Below are 19,626 nucleotides of genomic sequence, written 5' to 3'. Positions count from 1 at the left end.
CTCCTTGAAGATCCACTCAAATCCACCTTCAAAGATCAAGCCCACGCCCCTTGAAGAAACTTCCAACAGTTCATCCAAGATCAAGCCTCGACGGCTCTTGGATCAACGAAACATCCGCAAATCAATACCTTACGGAGATCGAATCAGAGGATCAAAATAGAGAGAGATTGTAACCCAAAATCATCAAATACAAATATTTTGTTTGTGCACGTTGTTCTTGTCACTTTCGTTTCAGGAAATTTTCCGTGTTCACAGTCATAATACGGACTAAATAATCTCTGCAAAAATCTGCACTATCGGCTAGCCATTTAATTATTTGATTTGCCCGCAAGGTAAATCGTCTTGCCTTGCAAGTAAAGCAAAGTCCACGAAATTCGAATAATTAAAGAGTCACGACTCATGTGCCAAATGTTGTCAAGCCCCATGAATTTCTAGGGGATGGTATTCCCCGCGAAAATATAACCAAATTCACTTTGAACCGGTGCTCTCTTTTGCTCCTTTATGCCAAGAAAGCAAATGTCAGCTTTCTTCGTTTCCACAAGCTTGATTCTACAATGAGAGATAGGGTTTGAATATCTTATGCGCAGAAGCTGTTCAGAAGAGACTGTCTTCTCTGTTCCTATCGAGCCTCCACAGTTAGAAGCTTATTTTGGTGCGTCAAATCCATTACAAACCTGGTTGTCAAGAAAGTCAAAGATTATATGAAGATACTCGTATTAATTAGTATTATAGGGCAAGTATTTTGTATTGATTACTTTCCTATCATGTAATATAGCAAATCAATTAGCTAGTCTATAGGAGTTGATTGTATAGTCTTACAACTATTTATATTTGTAGTTTGTAGAAATTAAGAAAATCATCAGTTAATGAGGAAATATTCACTCAAAGCTTTCCAAAATTTACATGGCATCAAAGCCCCTCCTGGGTTCTTAGTTTGTTTCCTTCTCATTTTTTTTAAGGCTATGGGAAGGATTCTACGTCTGAAGACATTTCCAGTGTTGAACAAAAACTAACGATGTTCAAGCCTCTAGTGATCCCGCTAGCCCTTTCTACATTCATCATTCCGATCACTTGGTGCCGCTTTATGTCTATTGCACTCAGTGTGAAGAAAAAATTCGGGTTTGTTGATGGAAGTGTTGAACAACCATCCGCAGAGAAGAAGCCCAAAGGATCTGCTATTTGGCAACGGTGCAACGACATGATCTTTATGTGGATTCACAATGCGCTTTGCGGAGACCTCGCCACCAGTGTGGTGTACATGAAGATAGCCAAGGTGGTTTGGGATGATCTCTGAGAGCGTTTTTCTCAAAACAAAACGTGTATTGTCTCTTTGAAATTCAGTGTGACCTTGCACGCCTTTTACAAAACCAACAGCCCATCAACGTGTGTTTTACCAAGCTTAAGAGTTTGTGGGATTAGATGGATTCCTACCAAACGTTTGAGCATTGTTCTTGTGGCGCCACCAAGTCCAATCATGAGCAGGCTGAGAGAACCAAGGTGTTGCAGATTTTGATGGAATTACACAATTCATATTTAGCGTTTCGTGGCCAAATATTGCTAATGCCTCTTCCATAAGGTTTGTTTATTCCATGCTCATGTAGGAGGAGAAACAACGAGGTATGGCTGCTGGGCAGGATCGGTCCTGAAATTTTGGAGGCCCTATGCGAGACTCAAACAGGGGCCTTACATGGTTTAAATTTTTTATTGCTAAATTTTCTTTTATATTTTATATTATGTATAAATTGATATAAAGCAAAAAGCAAAAAAAAAAAAAAAAAAAACATGAAGCATAGTGTGGTGGTATTCACCTATCTGCATTCCTATAATTTTTTTTGTTCAAAACTCCTTACTTTTTAAATACAAAAAGCATGGAGTGATCGTCATGTAGTTATCATAACACCGTACAAATACCATAATGATAACCATTAATGCTCTTTATTATCATCTAGAGTTCATCTCATGAAAAATTTGTGTTAAATGAATCACAGGTTATATTGATAACATCTTATAATGAAGTGTTATTTTTTATTGCATTTTTACTCACGCCCTAAAGCAAGGATTATGCTCACCACCCCCTCGGTTGATTGCCATTAGATTAGTTGAAATTTCGAGATTCGTGTCTTAAACAATTAAACCAAATAATCTAATGGGAATCAGGATCCTCTTTGTAAGGATCCTGGAGATTCGTAAATCATATCCATTCATCGTAAATCGTGCGGTCAGGAATCATTTTAAATATTTTTATTTAAAATTAAATACAAACAGGTACCAGACAAAAACTGATTGCATGATGTACGATGAACGAACACGATTTACGGATCCCCATGATCCTCACCAAAAGGATCTGGAGAGGATCTTGTTGGAATTAACAGTAGGTATGAGTAAAGTTATATTATAATTTTCTTTTCATGTATGGATGACTAAAGTCTTCAAATGGATGAAAATTATAATTAGATAACTTTTAAATGGTGACCAAAAGAATAAATGATTCTCATTATTACATGTATTTTATTAAATGATGTCATATAAGAAAATGAGCTTTTAAAGATTATATTTTTAGACTTTTAAGAATTTTAATTTATTATGATATTCCTAATTACAGGTTTATTAGCAAAAGTTATGTTATATAATCAAAGAAATGTTTTTTTTTAATAAACAATGAAAGAAATAAAAAATAAAAATAAAAGAAACAGATAGTCTAGCTTAAAAAGGCCCAAAATGATACCTCGAAAGAAAACCTAGCATATTTGGAAGAAAAAAATCAAAATTAATAAGTATGAGCATGTGAGGATTCGAACTTGTGCGCTAGTAAATGAAAGTATTGGTGCTTGACATCTCTGCCTAGAAAGCATTGTTATCAAGTATATGCTGGTTTTTAGAATTTGAAGGCCTTAAAAAATGGGGAGCTTGTGCGGTTGCACACTTTGCACCCCCTCAGGGTTGGCCTTGTTGCTGGGCTAAGTCTCATCGAACCCGCGACCAAGGTTGTCCAAACTGGACACGGTAACAATAGCAGGAAAAGCCAATCCTCTAAGAAGAAACCAATGTACTGTTTGTATTTGATCGTGACCACCACACCATCGAAACATGCTGGAAACTTCTCGGCTATCCATCGGAGCATCGCCTTCATGGGAATCAAATGGTTCTGGAGGTTTTGGAGGACGTGAAAAGAATAATGGCAGAAAGCCTAATCTCACGACAGGTCGGTTTCAACAACTTTTATCCCTGATGAGTCAAAAATTAGGAGTTGATGCTAAGGCCAATGTTGCAGGTGGGTCTCTTACAAGTTCTCCTTAATGGGTGATAGATAGTGGTGTCATTGACCACGTATCTTGTCTCATGTTGACTCATACCATCACAAATCTGCCTTTGCCGCCAGTGGCATTGCCTAATGAGACTCAAGTTCCTTTCAATTTTATTGGAACTTATCATTTTGGATCCAAAATACCACTTTACAATGTTCTCGTGATAGCTTCGTTTTTTATCAATTTAATTTCCATTAGTTGGATAACCCGATCACTACGATGTTCAATAACCTTTTATCCTGATTTTTGTATTTTATAGGATCTGGAGACGAGGAAGATGATTGGTTGGGGGCGACAACGTAATGGGCTCTATTATACGATGGATTCTAAAGGACGCACGTCATCTCCAACTACCTCACAACCCAAGGTCTTCTCAGTTACTTGGCACCGCCGACTTGGCCACCCTTCATCTTTGCAACCACAATTGTTAGCTAAGAGTTTTCCATAAATTTCTCATTCATCAAATAAACCTTGTGATGTTTTCCCTTTGGCAAAACAAACTCGATTATCCTTTGGATTAAGTCGTATTAATACAAAGCATGTTTTTGAACTTATACATTGTGACATTTAGGGGCCACATAAAATTCCATCTATTTCTGGTGATCGTTATTTCCTTACTATTGTTGATGATTTTACACGTTGTACTTAGGTCTATCTTATGCATCATAAATTAGATACCCAAACATTACTTAAGTCTTTTATTGCCTATGTTGAAACACAATTCCACCACCAAATTAAAACAATTCGAAGTGATAATGGGAGTGAGTTTGTTTCCATGCATGCTTTTTTTAGCGATAAGGGTATTAGTTTTCAACATTCTTGTGTTTTCACTCCTCAACAAAATGGGGTTGTGGAACGTAAGTATCGACATATTCTTCAAACTGCACGGGCTTTACATTTTCAATCTTATATACCTTTGCACTTTTAGGATGAATGTATTCTTATAGCTATTTACCTTATAAATCGCATTCCTACCCCACTATTGTCAGGCCTAGCCTCATGAGAAATTATTTGGACATCGTCCTTCATATAAACATCTACGTACTTTTGGGTGTTTAGCTTATGCTACTAATCTTCACCCTACTCACAAATTTAATGTTTGGGCTAGAAAATGTGTTTTCATTGGTTATCTTTTCGGATAATAAGCATATAAATTATATGATCTTAATTCCAAACAAGTTTTTACAAGTCCAGATGTCACGTTTCATGAGCATATTTTTCCCTATCACTAAACCTAACCTTAACCAGACACCCCCTCCATTAGCTCAAACACCAACCTAACCAAATCATTTTCCTAATTCAGCGCCAATGTCTATAATTGCTCCACCTAGCACCTTTAATAGCCCAACACCATTCCAAATGTCAACCCTGCCTGCTGCACCTGCTGACCTTTCCACTGACCCTCCTGATTAATGCCCTGTTGCCTTCATTGATCAGTGCACTACAGCTGATCTTACTACTACAAATGATCAAAACAATGCTGCTGATTTTTCTCCAGCACCTTTGCGCCATTCTAGTCGCATTAGAATGCTGCCAGCGAAACTGCAAGACTACATTTGGTCCAATAATACGTTACCCCCAACTACTTCTTCGCCCTTCGACCCTAGTACAAGGTATCCCCTTTCCAATCACTTATCTTCTAAAGGATTCTCAACTCAATATCAATCTTTCATTGCACAATTATCTTCCGCTTTGGAACCTATCAGTTATGGAGAAGCTATTAAACATCCTCAATGGCGACAAGCCATGCATGAGGAGATTCAAGCTCTTGAAGCCAACGACACTTGGACCCTGTCTTCATTAGCTCTCGACAAGGTGCCTATTAATTGTAAATGGGTCTATAAGATACAACAAAAATTTGATGTTAGTATTGAGCGCTGCAAAGCTCATTTGGTGGCTAAGGGTTACAGTCAATTGGAAGGTATTGACTACCATGACACTTTTTCCCCAATGGCCAAACTTGTTACTTTCTGCTGCTTGCTCTTTTTGTTGCTTACTCATGGTCTCTTCATCAGCTTGATGTCCATAACGTTTTCCTTTATGGTGGTATCATGGAGGAAATGTATATGCTACCACCGCCTGGTCTTTGGCGACAGGGGGAGGATCTAGTTTGTCGCCTCAACAAGTCACTTTATGGATTGAAATAAGCTTCCCAACAATGGTTCTTCAAGTTTTCACAATCTATCCAGTCCGCCAGGTATGTTCAGTCCAAAGCAGACTACTCGCTTTTTACTAAGCGAAAAGGAAAATCATTTATTGTGCTTCTTATTTATGTCGATGACATTTTAATAACAGGAAATGATTTGGTAGCCATTAATGATCTCAAAGATTTTTTAAATACCAAGTTTCGTATCAAAGATTTTGGTAATTTAAAATATTGTTTTGGGAATCGAAGTGGCACAATCAAAGCACAGTATTTTCATTTTGCAATGAAAATATCTACTGGACATTTTGAATGATGCGAGGTTTTTGTGTTCACAACATGTAAGTTTTCCAATGGAGCAAAATCTTAAATTGCTTCTAGATGATGTTGATGCACTAGATGATCTAGCCAAGTATCGACGATTGGTTGGCCATTTGATTTATCTTACCATTACATGACCGGATATTATTATGTATTTCATTCATTTATTAAGTAGATTCATGCATTCTCCCTGAAAGCCTCACTACGAAGCAGCCTTATGTATTTTGTAGTATTTGAAAGGTACACCGGGGCAAGGTATGATGTTTCCATCTCAAAATTCATTAAAATTAAAGGCATATTATGATTCAGATTGGGCGGATTGTCTTACTACACGATGCTCAACAACTAGCTATTGTGTTTTCCTTGGAAATTGTCTCATTTCATGGAAAAGCAAATGTCAGAAAATGATATCCTGATCCTCTGTCGAAGCTGAATATAGATCAATTGCAGCAGCTTGTTGTGAAATCACATGGTTACAAAGTCTTTTTCATGATTTACAAATTCGAGACAAAGGACCAACCATCTTGTTTCGCGATAATCAAGCCGTTCTTCAAATAACAGCAAATCTAGTAGTTCAAGAACCTACAATACATATTGAGATTGATTGCCATTTTTGTTTGTGATAAGATTATGGAAGGAAAGGTTATAACAGGATTTGTTCCATCTATATCTCAACTAGCCGACTTGTTCACCAAGGCTCTTGGAAAGGAAATATTTCATTCTTTGCTCGGCAAGTTGGGTGTTCACAATATTCACTCACCAACTTGAGGAGGAGTGTTGAGAAAGTCAAAGATTATGTGAAAATACTCTTATCAATTAGTATTATAGGGCAAGTATTTTGTTTCCTATCATTTAATATAGCAAATCAATTAGCTAGTTTGTAAGAGTTGATTGTATAGTCTTACAACTATTTATACTTGTAGTTTGTAGAAGGAAAATTATCAGTTAATGAGAGGAAATATTCACTCAAAGCTTTTCAAAATTTACACTGGTCCCTGTAAATATTAAATATTAGACATATAATTACATATAATTACATGTTAGATTGCAATATCTAAAATCTTATTCTAATCAAGTATCGATGAATATTTCCTCTCATTAACTGATAATTTTCACTTAAGAGTAGATTTCACCCCTTATGGCGCCGTACCCTCCAGGTTAAAACAACATGTAATTCTTGTAAGCATACACTGGCAATACTTGGGTCGAGTGAAGAACTCGATTCCTCAATTGGTACAAAATAATTGAATACATATCAACATTTGAAAGAATGAGGAATCCATAGACAGGAAATGAGAGAATTTTAAAGAAAGAGAAATAGATGAAAACAAATATAAGAAATAAAAAAAATGGTCTATATATTTGCCACAACGTAAAGGGGATTTTATATAGGATAATGGGTAATTAAATATTAGACATATAATTACAATTTGAATGAGGAAAATGTTACTATATAATTGCCCAATAATGAGTTAATCAGTGGCATCTTTAAAGACAAAATTTAGTTAAAGCCCTAACATTATAACCCTTTTAACGCGTCAGTTTTGGTTTGCAAACAAAATTGAAACTCAGATTAAAAGAAATCATTAAGAATGATACTAAGTTATTAACATGATCAATGAGGAGTTGTATTTTGAAATACCTAATTAAAATTCCAACAATCCCTCACATATTTCAAATTACAAATCCAATCACCAAAAGGGAATTTGAGTAACACAAGTTTAAAGAGGACAATGAAGTACCAAATGAGAGTGAGAATCCAATGCATCAGAACTGATGGTCACCAATGGTCGCTGTTCTGCTTCCACCTCTGCTCAGAGTGAGCGGTCAATCGCCAGTGCCACTACTACCGAGTCAGCCGCCGACGTGCTTTCGTCTGTGACATTGCCCAGGTAGCCTAAACTGCTAGGCAACTCCACAGCAGTCGTCGCCACTAACCGCCCCCACCATCCGCCTTGGTCACTTTCCACCCTTCCCAGGATAGGGTAGAGACCAAATCGATGCCCGTGGAGGGAGTGGAGGAGGAAGGACACCTCCCTACGTACTGAGGAGTAAAAGGCTCGAGGCATTTGTTAGGGCTTGAAGACGAACCGAATCACCCGGACCACGCAATAAAGGATTCGGATTGTATACATCCCTAACCACCGTCGAGCGAGTGCCAATGTTAACAGTTTGTTGACTCATGACTGCAGTGCCCCTCATCTGCAACAAATGCCCCATGGACGCCGAATCATGGATTAAGCCTAGGGGTGAGGTTTGTAAGGAGATAAACCTCCAGGTTTTGGTAAGTGTACTATTACTTGCTTAATTTAATATTATTTTTTCTTTAATTTATTTTATGTGGTTTTAAACTACCTTTCTTTTATTTTATTTTATTTTACTTTTTTTTTAGAAATTGCAATCCAACTTCGACTGGAACAAGCAGGATAAAGGTTGTGTCGATTACATCAAACATGAGTGAAGCGGCTGGTACAAGGAATCCAAGTATGAGCTGCACAAGTACTACAAGACTTGTCTAACGCCTTAGGCAGCGCTGGCAAAACTACCCAAGGAGATTGTGGAGAAGGTGCCATGTGGGAGTGGCTGTGTACTCATTTTGAGAGTGAAAAGTATCAGGTAATCAAATTTAATTTAATTTATATTGTTTTTTACTTAAGTTAAACTATATTTTTGTAATAAACAGAAAAAATCGACGACAAATAAAGGAAATCAGGACAAGAAGTTGTAAGATCACCACTCTAGTTCTCGACCCCTATCTTACCGGGTCGAGGAATGACGGGAAACTAGGGAGAAGTTCCCAGAAGTTGTGGTTTGGGTGGAGACGCATGTGAATTATAGCAACGAGGTCACAGACGGAGTTTATATAAGTATTTACTCTTATTTTTCAATTATAATTTTCATTACAATAATTATGGTTTAACTTAATATTGATATCCCTTGTTTATATGGTACAGAAGAAGGACAAGTAACTTTCCAACCTTTCCTAGTAGCATCTAGACATGCCTATAGAGGAGCTGACACTTGAGCCGGAGGTGTCTCTCCAGATGCTGATGGACGAGGTTGGACGAAGGAAGGGCAAGAAAGTTTGCAACCTAGGAGTATGTCGGGTTTGGGAAGTCGGGTCTTCTTCTTCATCCAGCTCTACTCCATCGATCGAGACTGATTCCAGACTTCAGCATATGGATATGGAGCTGGTGCGCCAAAAGGAATTAGTGTGCTTGTATACTTCCTTGCCATATCCCAGTCTTAGTCAACTTCTGGGATACCCGAGCTTGTGCAGCCATACCAGAAGCCCCCTAGCAGCAGTATCAGGAGCCGTCCTAAGAGCCGCCTCAGCAATCACGGGACCCCCTAGCACACTAGTTTGCTATTTCCTTTTTTTAATTTTTCTATATTATAATTGTACGAACAATTGTTTTTTTGCTGTAAATAATATTTTTCATTTTTACAATATTTTTTTAAATATTATAATTTCATATATATATTTTTTTCTTTCTATTTTTGTATTTATTAATTTTTTTTATTCTTTTAAATTTATTCCAAGTTTTATAGACTTTTGGCCAATGGAGCTGTTATCGCTCAAAACCTTCTTTTACTTGACGACCCTTCCGTCGGGATAAGCTCACCCCATTATTAAATTATGTTCTAGTGGACGAGGTATATATATTTCGTTGGTTAAACACACTATCGCCCAACAGCGCATTTCGTCGGTTAAACCACCACTTAATCGACGAATTTGTTCATCCGTTGTTTAAGTCATCGCACGACGAGTTTTACCCGATTACTCTTTTTCAACAAATGTCCGTCGATTAAGATTTATGGCGACGAATTTTTCATTTTAGCCGACGACTTTCTTCGTCTGGTAATTAATGTGTTTTTTTTTTTGTAATGGTCATTCATATGTGTCGAATAAATTGATATTTACGGTAACAAGTATCATCGTCATAATGAACTAATTTCTTTGATTCATATGGATGACTAAACAGTCTTCAACTCAAATGAATTTTCTTAGAAATGATCTTTGAATGATAATAAAATAAAAATAAAAAAAAGATTATCTCTAGGAAAATTCATTGAGTTAATTAGTTTCATTTTGTTAGAGAAGGATGAGAAGATCTTCAAATTCAACAGGAAGACAGCTGACATTTCTTAATGAACTAGCCTTCATGCACGTGCTTACGCGCGTGCAAAAGTATTTTTTGAATCACTGTGTGTTACGCTCGACTTACACATTTTAAATGTATTTATATGCGTGAATTGATTCAATATTTTTATTTTTTTATGATAAAAAGAAAGTCAAATATTTGGACTAAATGAATAATATTAGACAATGCTAGAAGAAACCTCTCATAAACCAATCAAAGCAGCTGAATCCACATAATAAAATCGGTCTTTCAATTTCCATCTACATTCTATTGAATTTACATTAAAAATAGAGAAAATAATATTTAACAAACAACTGATTGAATTACATTATTGTACGCTCGCGAAAGGCCTTTTTATCACCGGCGCTATGCGCTTTTTAAAATGTTTTGAACATGTTTAAAAATAGAAAAAATAATATTTAATAGGCCTTTTTATGTTATATTTGGTGAAGCTATCCCCAAAAGGGGCTGTTGGCTTTATATATAAAAGATAAAAGAAAGAAAAAAATGGTTCACATCACATACCATACTTTGTCATTTTATGATTATTGTCCTCTTTTACATATATCAAGTAGAAAGATAATATATATATATATATATATATATATATATATAATTTTAATCACCATCAGCTTTGAGATATGTTTTTCAAAGGAGAAATCTTGGGAGCCCTACTTTCTCACCAGTTTCCTGAACATCAATTTGAGTTTGGAGTTTATACTCCCTCAAAGTGAACTGCCTATAAGTTGATGGTTCATCACCGCAGCTTCGGACCACTACATCGTAGGAGGGGCAGTAGAAATATGCCACAGAAAACCTCTCAACTTCTTGTCCGGTAACCACTCGGTGTTTGATGCTCTTGTATATGCCATTGCTCAAGGCCTGCGTTATATGACACATACGAATACACATATATTAGGGTATATGTTTTCCAAGAGATATTTTTTGAAGCTGGAATTGGAACATATGTAGTACCTATTTATGATACTATTTCCCCAATATGTATGAGAAATACCCATATATATATTCGAAAAACATTCTAATTTGCGCAAAGCAAGATCTTGATATGTTGAATTTTAATATATATCAAAGTTCCTATTTAACTTTAAAAAAAAAATTTGAGTCAAACCCTAATCCCAATATCTAAAATCCGATTATACACTTATATATTCTTTTTTTTAATAATAAAAGTAAGGGTAATGCTAGAGAAACTAAAATTTTAAATTAAATTTGCAAACTAAATGATGTGCCAACAATAAAACATAAACATGTTAAAATCAACATTTAAATAATAATTCAATTATCAACAACCACATCATTTAGTTTTTAATATCCTTCAACAATCATCCTTGTAAAAACCCTACTAAAACTGAAACGTTTACCCCTCTTAAGTTATACAAAGTATAATTTGAACAATATAACTTAAAGATATATGAATATTACCTCAAACAAGTCCCCAATGTTGACAATGAGAGCTTCAGGATTAGGTTTAACTGCCATCCATCTTCCATCTTTAAATATTTCCAGACCTCCTACTTGGTCCTGGTGAACTATAGTTAGGAAATCGGTATCAGTGTGCGAGACGAGGCCAAACACTTGCGAAGGAAACGGACGTGGAGCGTATCTATTCAGTCTAAGATAACTACTTCTTGGTGGGCAATTCTCTTCAAAGTAAATCGATTTGACACCCAAAGGCTGTGCCAGAATTTCAGCTAAGCTTTTAGCCAAACCAGATACCATCTTCACGAATGCTTCAATTGTTGACCTATAAGACGGTAATTAACCAAACATGGAATAAAAATTGGGGGGAAATAATAAACTAAGGTCATTTGATAACCATTTCATCTACATTTTTTGCTTTTTTGACAACTAAAAACCAAAAACTTTTGGTTAATGTTTTCAATTTTTATTCCAATGAACAGAAACAAAAAACTGAGAGATATTTTTTTGAGCTTTCAAAATTTATATAGTTTGGTTTTGATTTTCAATTTTCTCTTAAAAAAAACTAAAAATAGTTACCAAACATGTTTTCAAATAAAAATTAAAATGATTATCAAACGGACCATAAATAATTTACTAGTCTATGATCATAAGCATATTGTGGCGACAAAATACTTGGGGTAGGAGCACAGCATTTTCACGTGATTTTGTTAGCTCATGTGATATAGTTACGGTTGAGAAACATATGAATTTTTTTTAGCAGGTGACGCTAGCTCTATCACACTGACAAAATCCATGATGTCAATCAATAAAACAAACACATATTTAAAATATTTTTGGATGAAATTACCACAGTAACAAAAACACGGGTTTATAATATTTGTGAATGGCAAATAGGTTATGCAAGCAACATAAAGTACAAACATTCGTACTTTACTTCGCTTGCATACCCGATTAAAATTACCACAAATATTGTATTTCTCAAGCTAAGTAAAGTATGAATATTCGAATTTGTGAATGACCTCTATTGAAATCTACCCAAAGCCTGTCGGGCCAAAGACATTCATGCATGTTATGCATATGTGGTAATCACGTGATAACGACTGATCCATGCATGTGGCAGGCCAGGCAATGGATGGTGCCTGCCTGCAAGAACGTAGTAGGGTTAGACGTCCCCCTGCTCGATTGACAAATGACAACATGTCTCCCTTCAAGTACGAAATGCGACATATTCAGGTGCTCTTTACCCTACAATCCCTATCCATATAATGCAGATGGATTCTAAAAAAAACGTACTTTATCCATCCACGTATAGGCTATATAGCTAACAAAAAGTCCTCATTCCCAGTTAATGATATGTTTCTTCACTGGCGGAGGTATAAAGGGACCAAGATGATCCAGACCTAACATGAATTTGAAAAAAAATAAGATTAGTATACACCTAGTTCTATTGCTTTGCAAACCCTTTTATTAGGCAATGCTTCAAACAAATTCAAGCGTTCTCTCTTTTTTCATTCCAACACATTGTCCTTCTATCGCAGAATTAAGTATATTTTATCAGTACTGCTCTCCTAAAGTTCTCATTTTGAAGACTTGTGAGGCCTAAATGCATATTAGTCACAAGATTATATTAGTTTAAATTTAAAGGCTTGAAATATTTAACAACTTAATAAACCAAAACCAACTTAAAATCTATGAACCAAAGGAAAAATCAATTTTTTGTTTTGTTTTAAGTTGCCAAATATTTTTAGCTATTGAATCTAAACTAATATAATCTTGTTGCTATTACGCATTTAGTCCTCACAAGTCCTCAAATGAGGACCTTAAGAGAGCAGGACTCATAACCTATAAATTAAAACCCATCATTCAGTTTTAATTTAAAAAAAAAATTCTTCCTTCACAATCTAATCTCTTTCATGTTGCATTGCTAACGATTCCCCCTCTTCTTTTGAAATTTCATATGTATTTTACCATTCCAAATTCTAAATCTATTGAATAAGCAAACAATAAGGTTGGTAAAACTCTATTATTTTCTATAAACTTTTATATGTTTCTACTCTACTCTGCTCTATCTCTTACTTTGAGTACTAGGATTTGTAAATTTTTATTATCCTTAATGAGTTTACTAATTCTTTCAATAGTATAGATGACATCATGGAATAGTTTCAAAATATGAAAACTCGTCTAGAATAGTTATGATTATTTTAAATAGATAAGATTGTTGATGAGATGCTAACTTTAACTTTTAATTACTTTGGATATATATTATGGTATTTTGGTTAGTAATTTTCTAAATACTATTCTTCTTTTTTTCTAGCCCTCTCACATGATATCATATGAGTCTATATATTCTCCAATGACCAATTGTGAAATCCCTTCCCTGGATTTCACTATTTAAAATTACATATTTCGTATTCTTAGTTTTGATGCGTTTATAATTACAGCATATAGTTTTTTTTTTCGATAAGTAAAAGGATGAAAACGCCCTTAATGAACTAAACGGACTTTTCAAGGATGTATTTAATTCCTATATGTTTTGTCATTTTTATTTACATATTTGGATAGAGCTCGAGTTCACAAGTGTGTAGGCGAAAACCGTTCGTGAAACAGAGTTTTAACGAAGGAGATATTAGTTGTTAAATGCAGAGGTAAAATAGTAATTAACCACTAATCTAGAAGGCTCCAAATTTGCTAGAGCAGCAATCTAGGTGCCACATGTACTGCTAAGTTGGGAAAAAGATAAGAGAAAGGAGGGACAGAAGGGGAGAAACTAGCAAATCAGAAAGGAGAGAAATGAGGGAAATGAGGGGAGGGGGAACTAGCCAAACCCAGACCCCCTTCGACCTGCCGACTCAACCTAACCATATCTCCCTATTATGGCCATCGTTGATGATCGTACCAGTGCCATATTGATCGTCACTTCGAATCCAATCAATCCCTTTTCCATTTTCACCCAAACTCGACAAGGATTGACTTCATTTTCTCGAAGAATAGCGTCGGTGGCGTCAAGAGGTCTATGGCGGTGATTCACCATTCCTGAAAGTATTACAGTCAATTACGACCATCAATCAACTCATTTCAACCTCAGGAACAATGCTCATAAGTTGGTTGAGGCGTCGAAGCTTGTTTTGGAGTCGAATCAAGAACACCCATTTCTAGGGTTCTGACGAATCGAGGTCAATTTAAGTTATTTTCTAGGTGAATTGGACTTCGGCCCAAGTATAAAAAGTTCTTCCCCTTGTTGTGTTCTACAAATCTGTGAAATTTGATAATTTTTGGAGTTTGTTGGAAAATTGAGTTTCCATTCGTCGAAAACTGGCACATGCGGCAGTGCGTGGCCAGTGGGCTGACGATGTTTTAAAGTTAAATTGCATTTCCTAGTTTCATTATGGTACACCACTTGATCATTATATAAATCGACGATCCGACCGTTGGATCAACACAAAACTTTAGTACATTATAGTACGTAATATTTCAAGACATTAGGAACTGACAGATCGGAAATCCAACATTTAGATCTTGATGAATTGAATTACTGGGGTTGACTTTGATCTAGATGTTTGTAACCGTCCTTAAGTTCTAAAATTAGTATTACTAGAGACTTAGTGAGGCTTTGCGGACCTATCTCGATGAGTGACTTTACTATATGTGATATGGTTATTACCCTGATTTTGTATTTTAGTATCCTTTGTGGATATGACTTGGTTTTATAAATGTGATTTCTATTAAAATGTGATTTTTAATAATTAGCCATCGATCTATTATTATGAAATGTGATTTGACTTGCGCATTGGGAATATTTGTGAAATGTTATTTGAAATGCATGTTGGATTGTTTGTTAAATGTGAAGGCTATCAGTGGACCATTAACCTATTGTCATGGGGATTCATTGCTTCAATATCGTTTCATTTCTTACTTCTTTGATTCGTTCTAAATTTAGTACTTGTGCTTGTTTCATTTCGTTGAGCCTTCGTGAATTGAGTAACTTGATTCATGTCTTGTCTCTTCGAGCAATTTTTATGTTTCTTGGACTTTTGCTCGATTCCATTGAGTGGTCCGAAACTGGGTTCCATTTAGTGGTCCGGTTCCCTACTCCGTCTGGATTCCGTTGAGTGGTCCAAAATCGTATCCTGCTTTGGAATTTCGTTGAGTGGTCTGATATCCATTGTACTCCGCAATTTCGTTGAGTGGTCTAATATCCATTGTACTCCGCAATTCCGTTAAGTGGTCAGGAATTGTATCCACTCGGATTCCGTTGAGAAGTCCGGAATCCCTTCTACTCCGCAATTCCATTGAGTGGTCCGAAATCCCACTTAGTATTTTGGTTTCGTTGAGTGGTCTAAAACTTGATGTTGTTGGATTTCGTTGAGTGGTTCAAAATCACATCCTTGACTTCGTTGATTCGTTGGATTCGATATAAATTGAGAAAGCTTCATAGATGTAGGCTTCAGCCGAACTGTATCGCTCTAGCCTTGCATTTTGGTGTATTGTATGAGTTATTAATTGACGTGATTGTGGAATGGTGTTGGAAAGCGTATGTGTGTTTGAATGGCAAGATGACAACTCTTGTTTGGCTTATGGTTGATGTGTAGTGTGGTACTCTACGTTTTTTGCTAGGAAGTGTTTTACAAAAAGTTTAGAGTTTAACAAATGGTGAACTACAAATGGCTTGATCCCATTGAAGGGTACGTAGGCAGTCTAACAAAAAGGTTAGATGCAACCATAGAGTAAACAAAAAATTACTACGCAATTTGAATCTTGAGTTGTGCTTTGTCCATATCCCAAAGGCGGGGTATGTTAGATATACAGGTACTTGGTGACGTTAAGTGTCGATCCTGGACGTACGTCAGGATCAGGGCATGACACCAATACATTGATCTGAAGATAATTCACACAAAAATACATAAAATTAAACTCCCAAGATTACCACAAATAGAAGCACCTCCATACTATAGTGCAAGCACCACGATACAAATCCACCACAAAGACCACAAACATAACAGTAGATATGCTGCAGTAGGGGTTGGGATTTTTCTAATTTTCCTTGGTCACTGGTGTCTTGCAAATGTAGATATTATGAAATCTTAGAAAAATACTCACGCAAGAAGTTTAGTTTAGAGTTCAATAATATTGCTAAAAATAACTAATTTTACTAACTAATGAAAATATATGGTCCAATTGGCAATGCGTATGCTTTTAGGTCCTTCAAGACTAAGAGTTTTTATGTGTAATAGTTCCACTGGTATGTTAAGCAAATGACTCATGTTATAAGCAATTTATTAATTTCATATTCTACATTCACGGTATATCAATTATGTCTTTCACATATATTATAATATATCAATAAATAAAACATTGCGATAATGTCGTATTAAAATTTAATTCAATCGGTATGGTTGTTACTTGATAAAAACCAAGATCATCTGTCCTATATTTTCCAATAGGTTAATCCAAAACTTCCCATGTTAATTGTTACGACATGTAGCATTGTAAAAATGAATATAAATATACCTACTAAAAGCATATGAATCTAAATATATACATCGTCTACTTGGTTTTTATAAAGCGTTTATGTATACGTACATGATATATATTAAATCGTTTAAACTAATTTTAAGGGAGTGATTTTTTATTTCAAGGGATTTGAGGCAAACGAGAAAGAATGTACTACAAAACATTAATTGGATATGAGAGATAAGAAATGCACTATATGATTATTGCAAAGATATGTAAAAGGCATTTGCAAATGACTCCTTTTAAGTGACAATCTCATGGGACCTAATAAAAATCCTTAATCACAGAAGTAAACTTAAGATTTATAGTTCAAGCTTCAAAGTGTATGATGACTACTAGAAAGTGACTATTTAGTTACAACACGTTAATCTTTGTATGAAACTTCTTGTAACTAAATGCATATTAGTCGACAATTTTAAAAGCATGAGTTGCTTTCTTAATTTTAACAAGATATCATTATCAAGGGTATATGCTTATTCTATACTTAAACAAAGTACCATTCTTACATTATCCACGTCATCTTCATTCTCGGAAATTTAAGTAAGCATCTACACTGCTATTGTGTTTCTTGTAGTCATAAGCCTAGCTAATTAATTAACAAATATATTATCATATATTTTTGTTCCTTTTTCTTTTCAGAATGTATTAAGGTGAAAAGAAAATTTTAAAGGTGAAATAGGAAAAGTACGTACTTGAGACTCTTGTGAAGATCATTCATTGTTGGAATTTCGTTGAGTGATATATGAAATGCTTCTGACCATAAGAACTGCCTCAAACAAGTAGCTTGTGGATTTCCCCAGCGGTAACAGTTGCTGGATAAATTCAAGAAATTCTTTTCAACCTTTTCTGCAAAGGGCATGTGAAATAGCCTCTTTTGCTCATATTGCATGCTCTTTATAACTTTTTGTGAAACTCCATGATTCACAACTTGGAAGAAACCCCATTGGTTTGCAGCTTGAGCGATATCATTCATACACTTGTCTCTCTCTAGGTGACCCAAATTTAGATGGCTAAGATCTATCAGAGGCAGCTCACATTCCTCAGCAAGAGAAAGCTTGTCATAATCATGACTTTTTAATAATGCTTCATGGCTGGAATTCTGTAAGAGTATTGCCTTCCAGGTTTGTTGGAATGGAGGTTCGAAATCCATTAGTACTGCCTTGGAATCTGAAACATGCTTTTAAACCCTCAGAATTTGCAATATTTGAACCCTAAGAATATGAAGGATGTAATTAATTGAATATATCCCACGAAATTAGAAACATTATGAAATTAAGCCATATGCACAAACTTAACATTTAATATGAAACACAAGCAAATGATTTATAGCTCAGTTATATATTAAGAGCACACACTCTTTCTTATGTCTTCTGATATCGCTTGTATCGTAGAAAAGCAGCACCATCCACAACTTTTACAATCCTATATTACCTTTGTGTTCACAATATATAGCGTCAAGTATATATACCATCACATAGGAAAGCGTAACATTATACAGTTGAATTTCCAAAAGAATAAAGGATTTTTTTTATTTATTTTTTATTTTTAACAAATGCTGCAGTTATAAGGTTACTCCACAATGCAATTTAATGATCGGAAACGTTAAAATTTATTTAGTTCTTTCAAGGATTATCAAGCTAGATAGAAACAAAATTGGTCAGACAAATTATGTGTATAAGCACACCAATTTTCATATCAAATTATGCCTATAACCATTTGTGCGTTCATCAAATACCCGAAAAACTGTTAAACACTAGTCTCCTGCATATTGCCATTTGTTGGCTATATATATGATATACACACACATGGCGATATATATGTATACACACACACACATACTTTAAAACCATTAAGATAAATTTGTAATCACTAAGACATCTACTTTTAGGAATAACAAATTAATATGTGAGGTAAGGTTAGGGAGGCTAAATTTATAGACAAAATTTTGAAAACTAAAAGACATGAATATTAATGATTGGTTTATTACTTAATCATTAATAAACGTGCTTATTCTTATTTATTAAAATGATAGCAATTTAATTGAGGGATTTATTGGTTTCATACTAGAGTGGTTTTTACAACAATGATCATTGAAAGAATACCTAAATTAGATTCAACTAGCTACACATAACTATGATCTTCATGTTTCCATTTCTCTTGCAGACGATTTTAGGAAGATGGATGATGAAACCCTAAGACTAGGGTTGAAGAGACCAAGATAAACAGGAATGCATAGAAAGTGAAAACAGGTGTGCGGACTTTTCCTGTTTTTATCATTCTTTTTGTGCAATAACTAAATGAACCGTTATGATCAATAAGTGCACCCGATTACCTGTAACCTTCTGATGTTCTCCTCAGAGCTCCAAATTAAATCATTCTTGAAAAGTAATACTTCGAAATTGACTAAATATGAAAGAAAATTCTAGGATTCCAGGACATTACGAAGAGAAATATATAGTGATCTACGCCATGAAGTTTGGAATAGAATTGACAACAGCTTAGGTGGAGTGATTAGTAGTAGTGTGTTGATTAGGAATCTATGGCTGAAATGGATAAGACGCGTTTGAATATGTTAACATACAAAATGTATAGATAATATGATCATGTTTTGAAAGTGCAATTAAGCCTTGAATCTGGTGACTTTACAGAGTTTTTATTTTCTTTCTATAAAACAAATTTTCAGAATTTTATTTGTTTTGACACATAAAGCTAACACTAATATATATATATATATATATATATATATATATATATATAT

The 19,626-nt window shown here is 35.0% G+C and overlaps 1 protein-coding gene and 1 long non-coding RNA gene across 3 annotated transcripts; one reads left to right on the top strand and one right to left on the bottom strand.

Moving 5' to 3' along the window:
• The first annotated feature begins 7,317 nt into the window (after positions 1 to 7,317).
• Positions 7,318 to 9,220, top strand: LOC126589534 (uncharacterized). Its single transcript, XR_007611853.1, has 4 exons — positions 7,318 to 8,053; positions 8,162 to 8,385; positions 8,453 to 8,636; positions 8,724 to 9,220. It is a non-coding gene; the product is annotated as an uncharacterized LOC126589534 (long non-coding RNA).
• Positions 9,221 to 10,327: 1,107 nt separating this feature from the next.
• Positions 10,328 to 19,372, bottom strand: LOC126589533 (gibberellin 2-beta-dioxygenase 8-like). Of its 2 annotated transcripts, none has more exons than XM_050254851.1 (4): positions 19,201 to 19,372; positions 17,561 to 18,035; positions 11,358 to 11,679; positions 10,328 to 10,796 (listed from the first exon to the last, which is right to left on the bottom strand). In XM_050254851.1, the coding sequence occupies exons 2-4, from the start codon at positions 18,016 to 18,018 to the stop codon at positions 10,563 to 10,565; spliced, it is 1,014 nt and encodes a 337-aa protein (XP_050110808.1). In that variant the 5' UTR covers positions 18,019 to 18,035; positions 19,201 to 19,372; the 3' UTR covers positions 10,328 to 10,562. The 2 variants fall into 2 exon arrangements, with proteins under 2 accessions (XP_050110808.1, XP_050110809.1); XM_050254852.1 differs by having other exon boundaries at positions 17,561 to 18,079; positions 19,201 to 19,335.
• Between the last annotated feature and the right edge of the window lie 254 nt (positions 19,373 to 19,626).

Source organism: Malus sylvestris, chromosome 11, assembly GCF_916048215.2.
Source record: "Malus sylvestris chromosome 11, drMalSylv7.2, whole genome shotgun sequence".
Lineage (NCBI taxonomy): Eukaryota > Viridiplantae > Streptophyta > Magnoliopsida > Rosales > Rosaceae > Malus > Malus sylvestris.
The sequence above is the reverse complement of the archived record's forward strand: the minus strand, read 5'-3'. Positions and strand labels throughout refer to the sequence as shown.

Bases quoted from the DNA above. Each gene is read 5' to 3' on its own strand.
- LOC126589533 (XM_050254851.1), bottom strand. From the start codon at position 18,018: ATGGATTTCGAACCTCCATTCCAACAAACCTGGAAGGCAATACTCTTA. The intron at 11,680-17,560 runs GTACGTACTTTT...ACCGTCTTATAG, and splicing joins GATCTTCACAAGAGTCTCAA to GTCAACAATTGAAGCATTCG. The intron at 10,797-11,357 runs GTAATATTCATA...CATATAACGCAG, and splicing joins ACATTGGGGACTTGTTTGAG to GCCTTGAGCAATGGCATATA.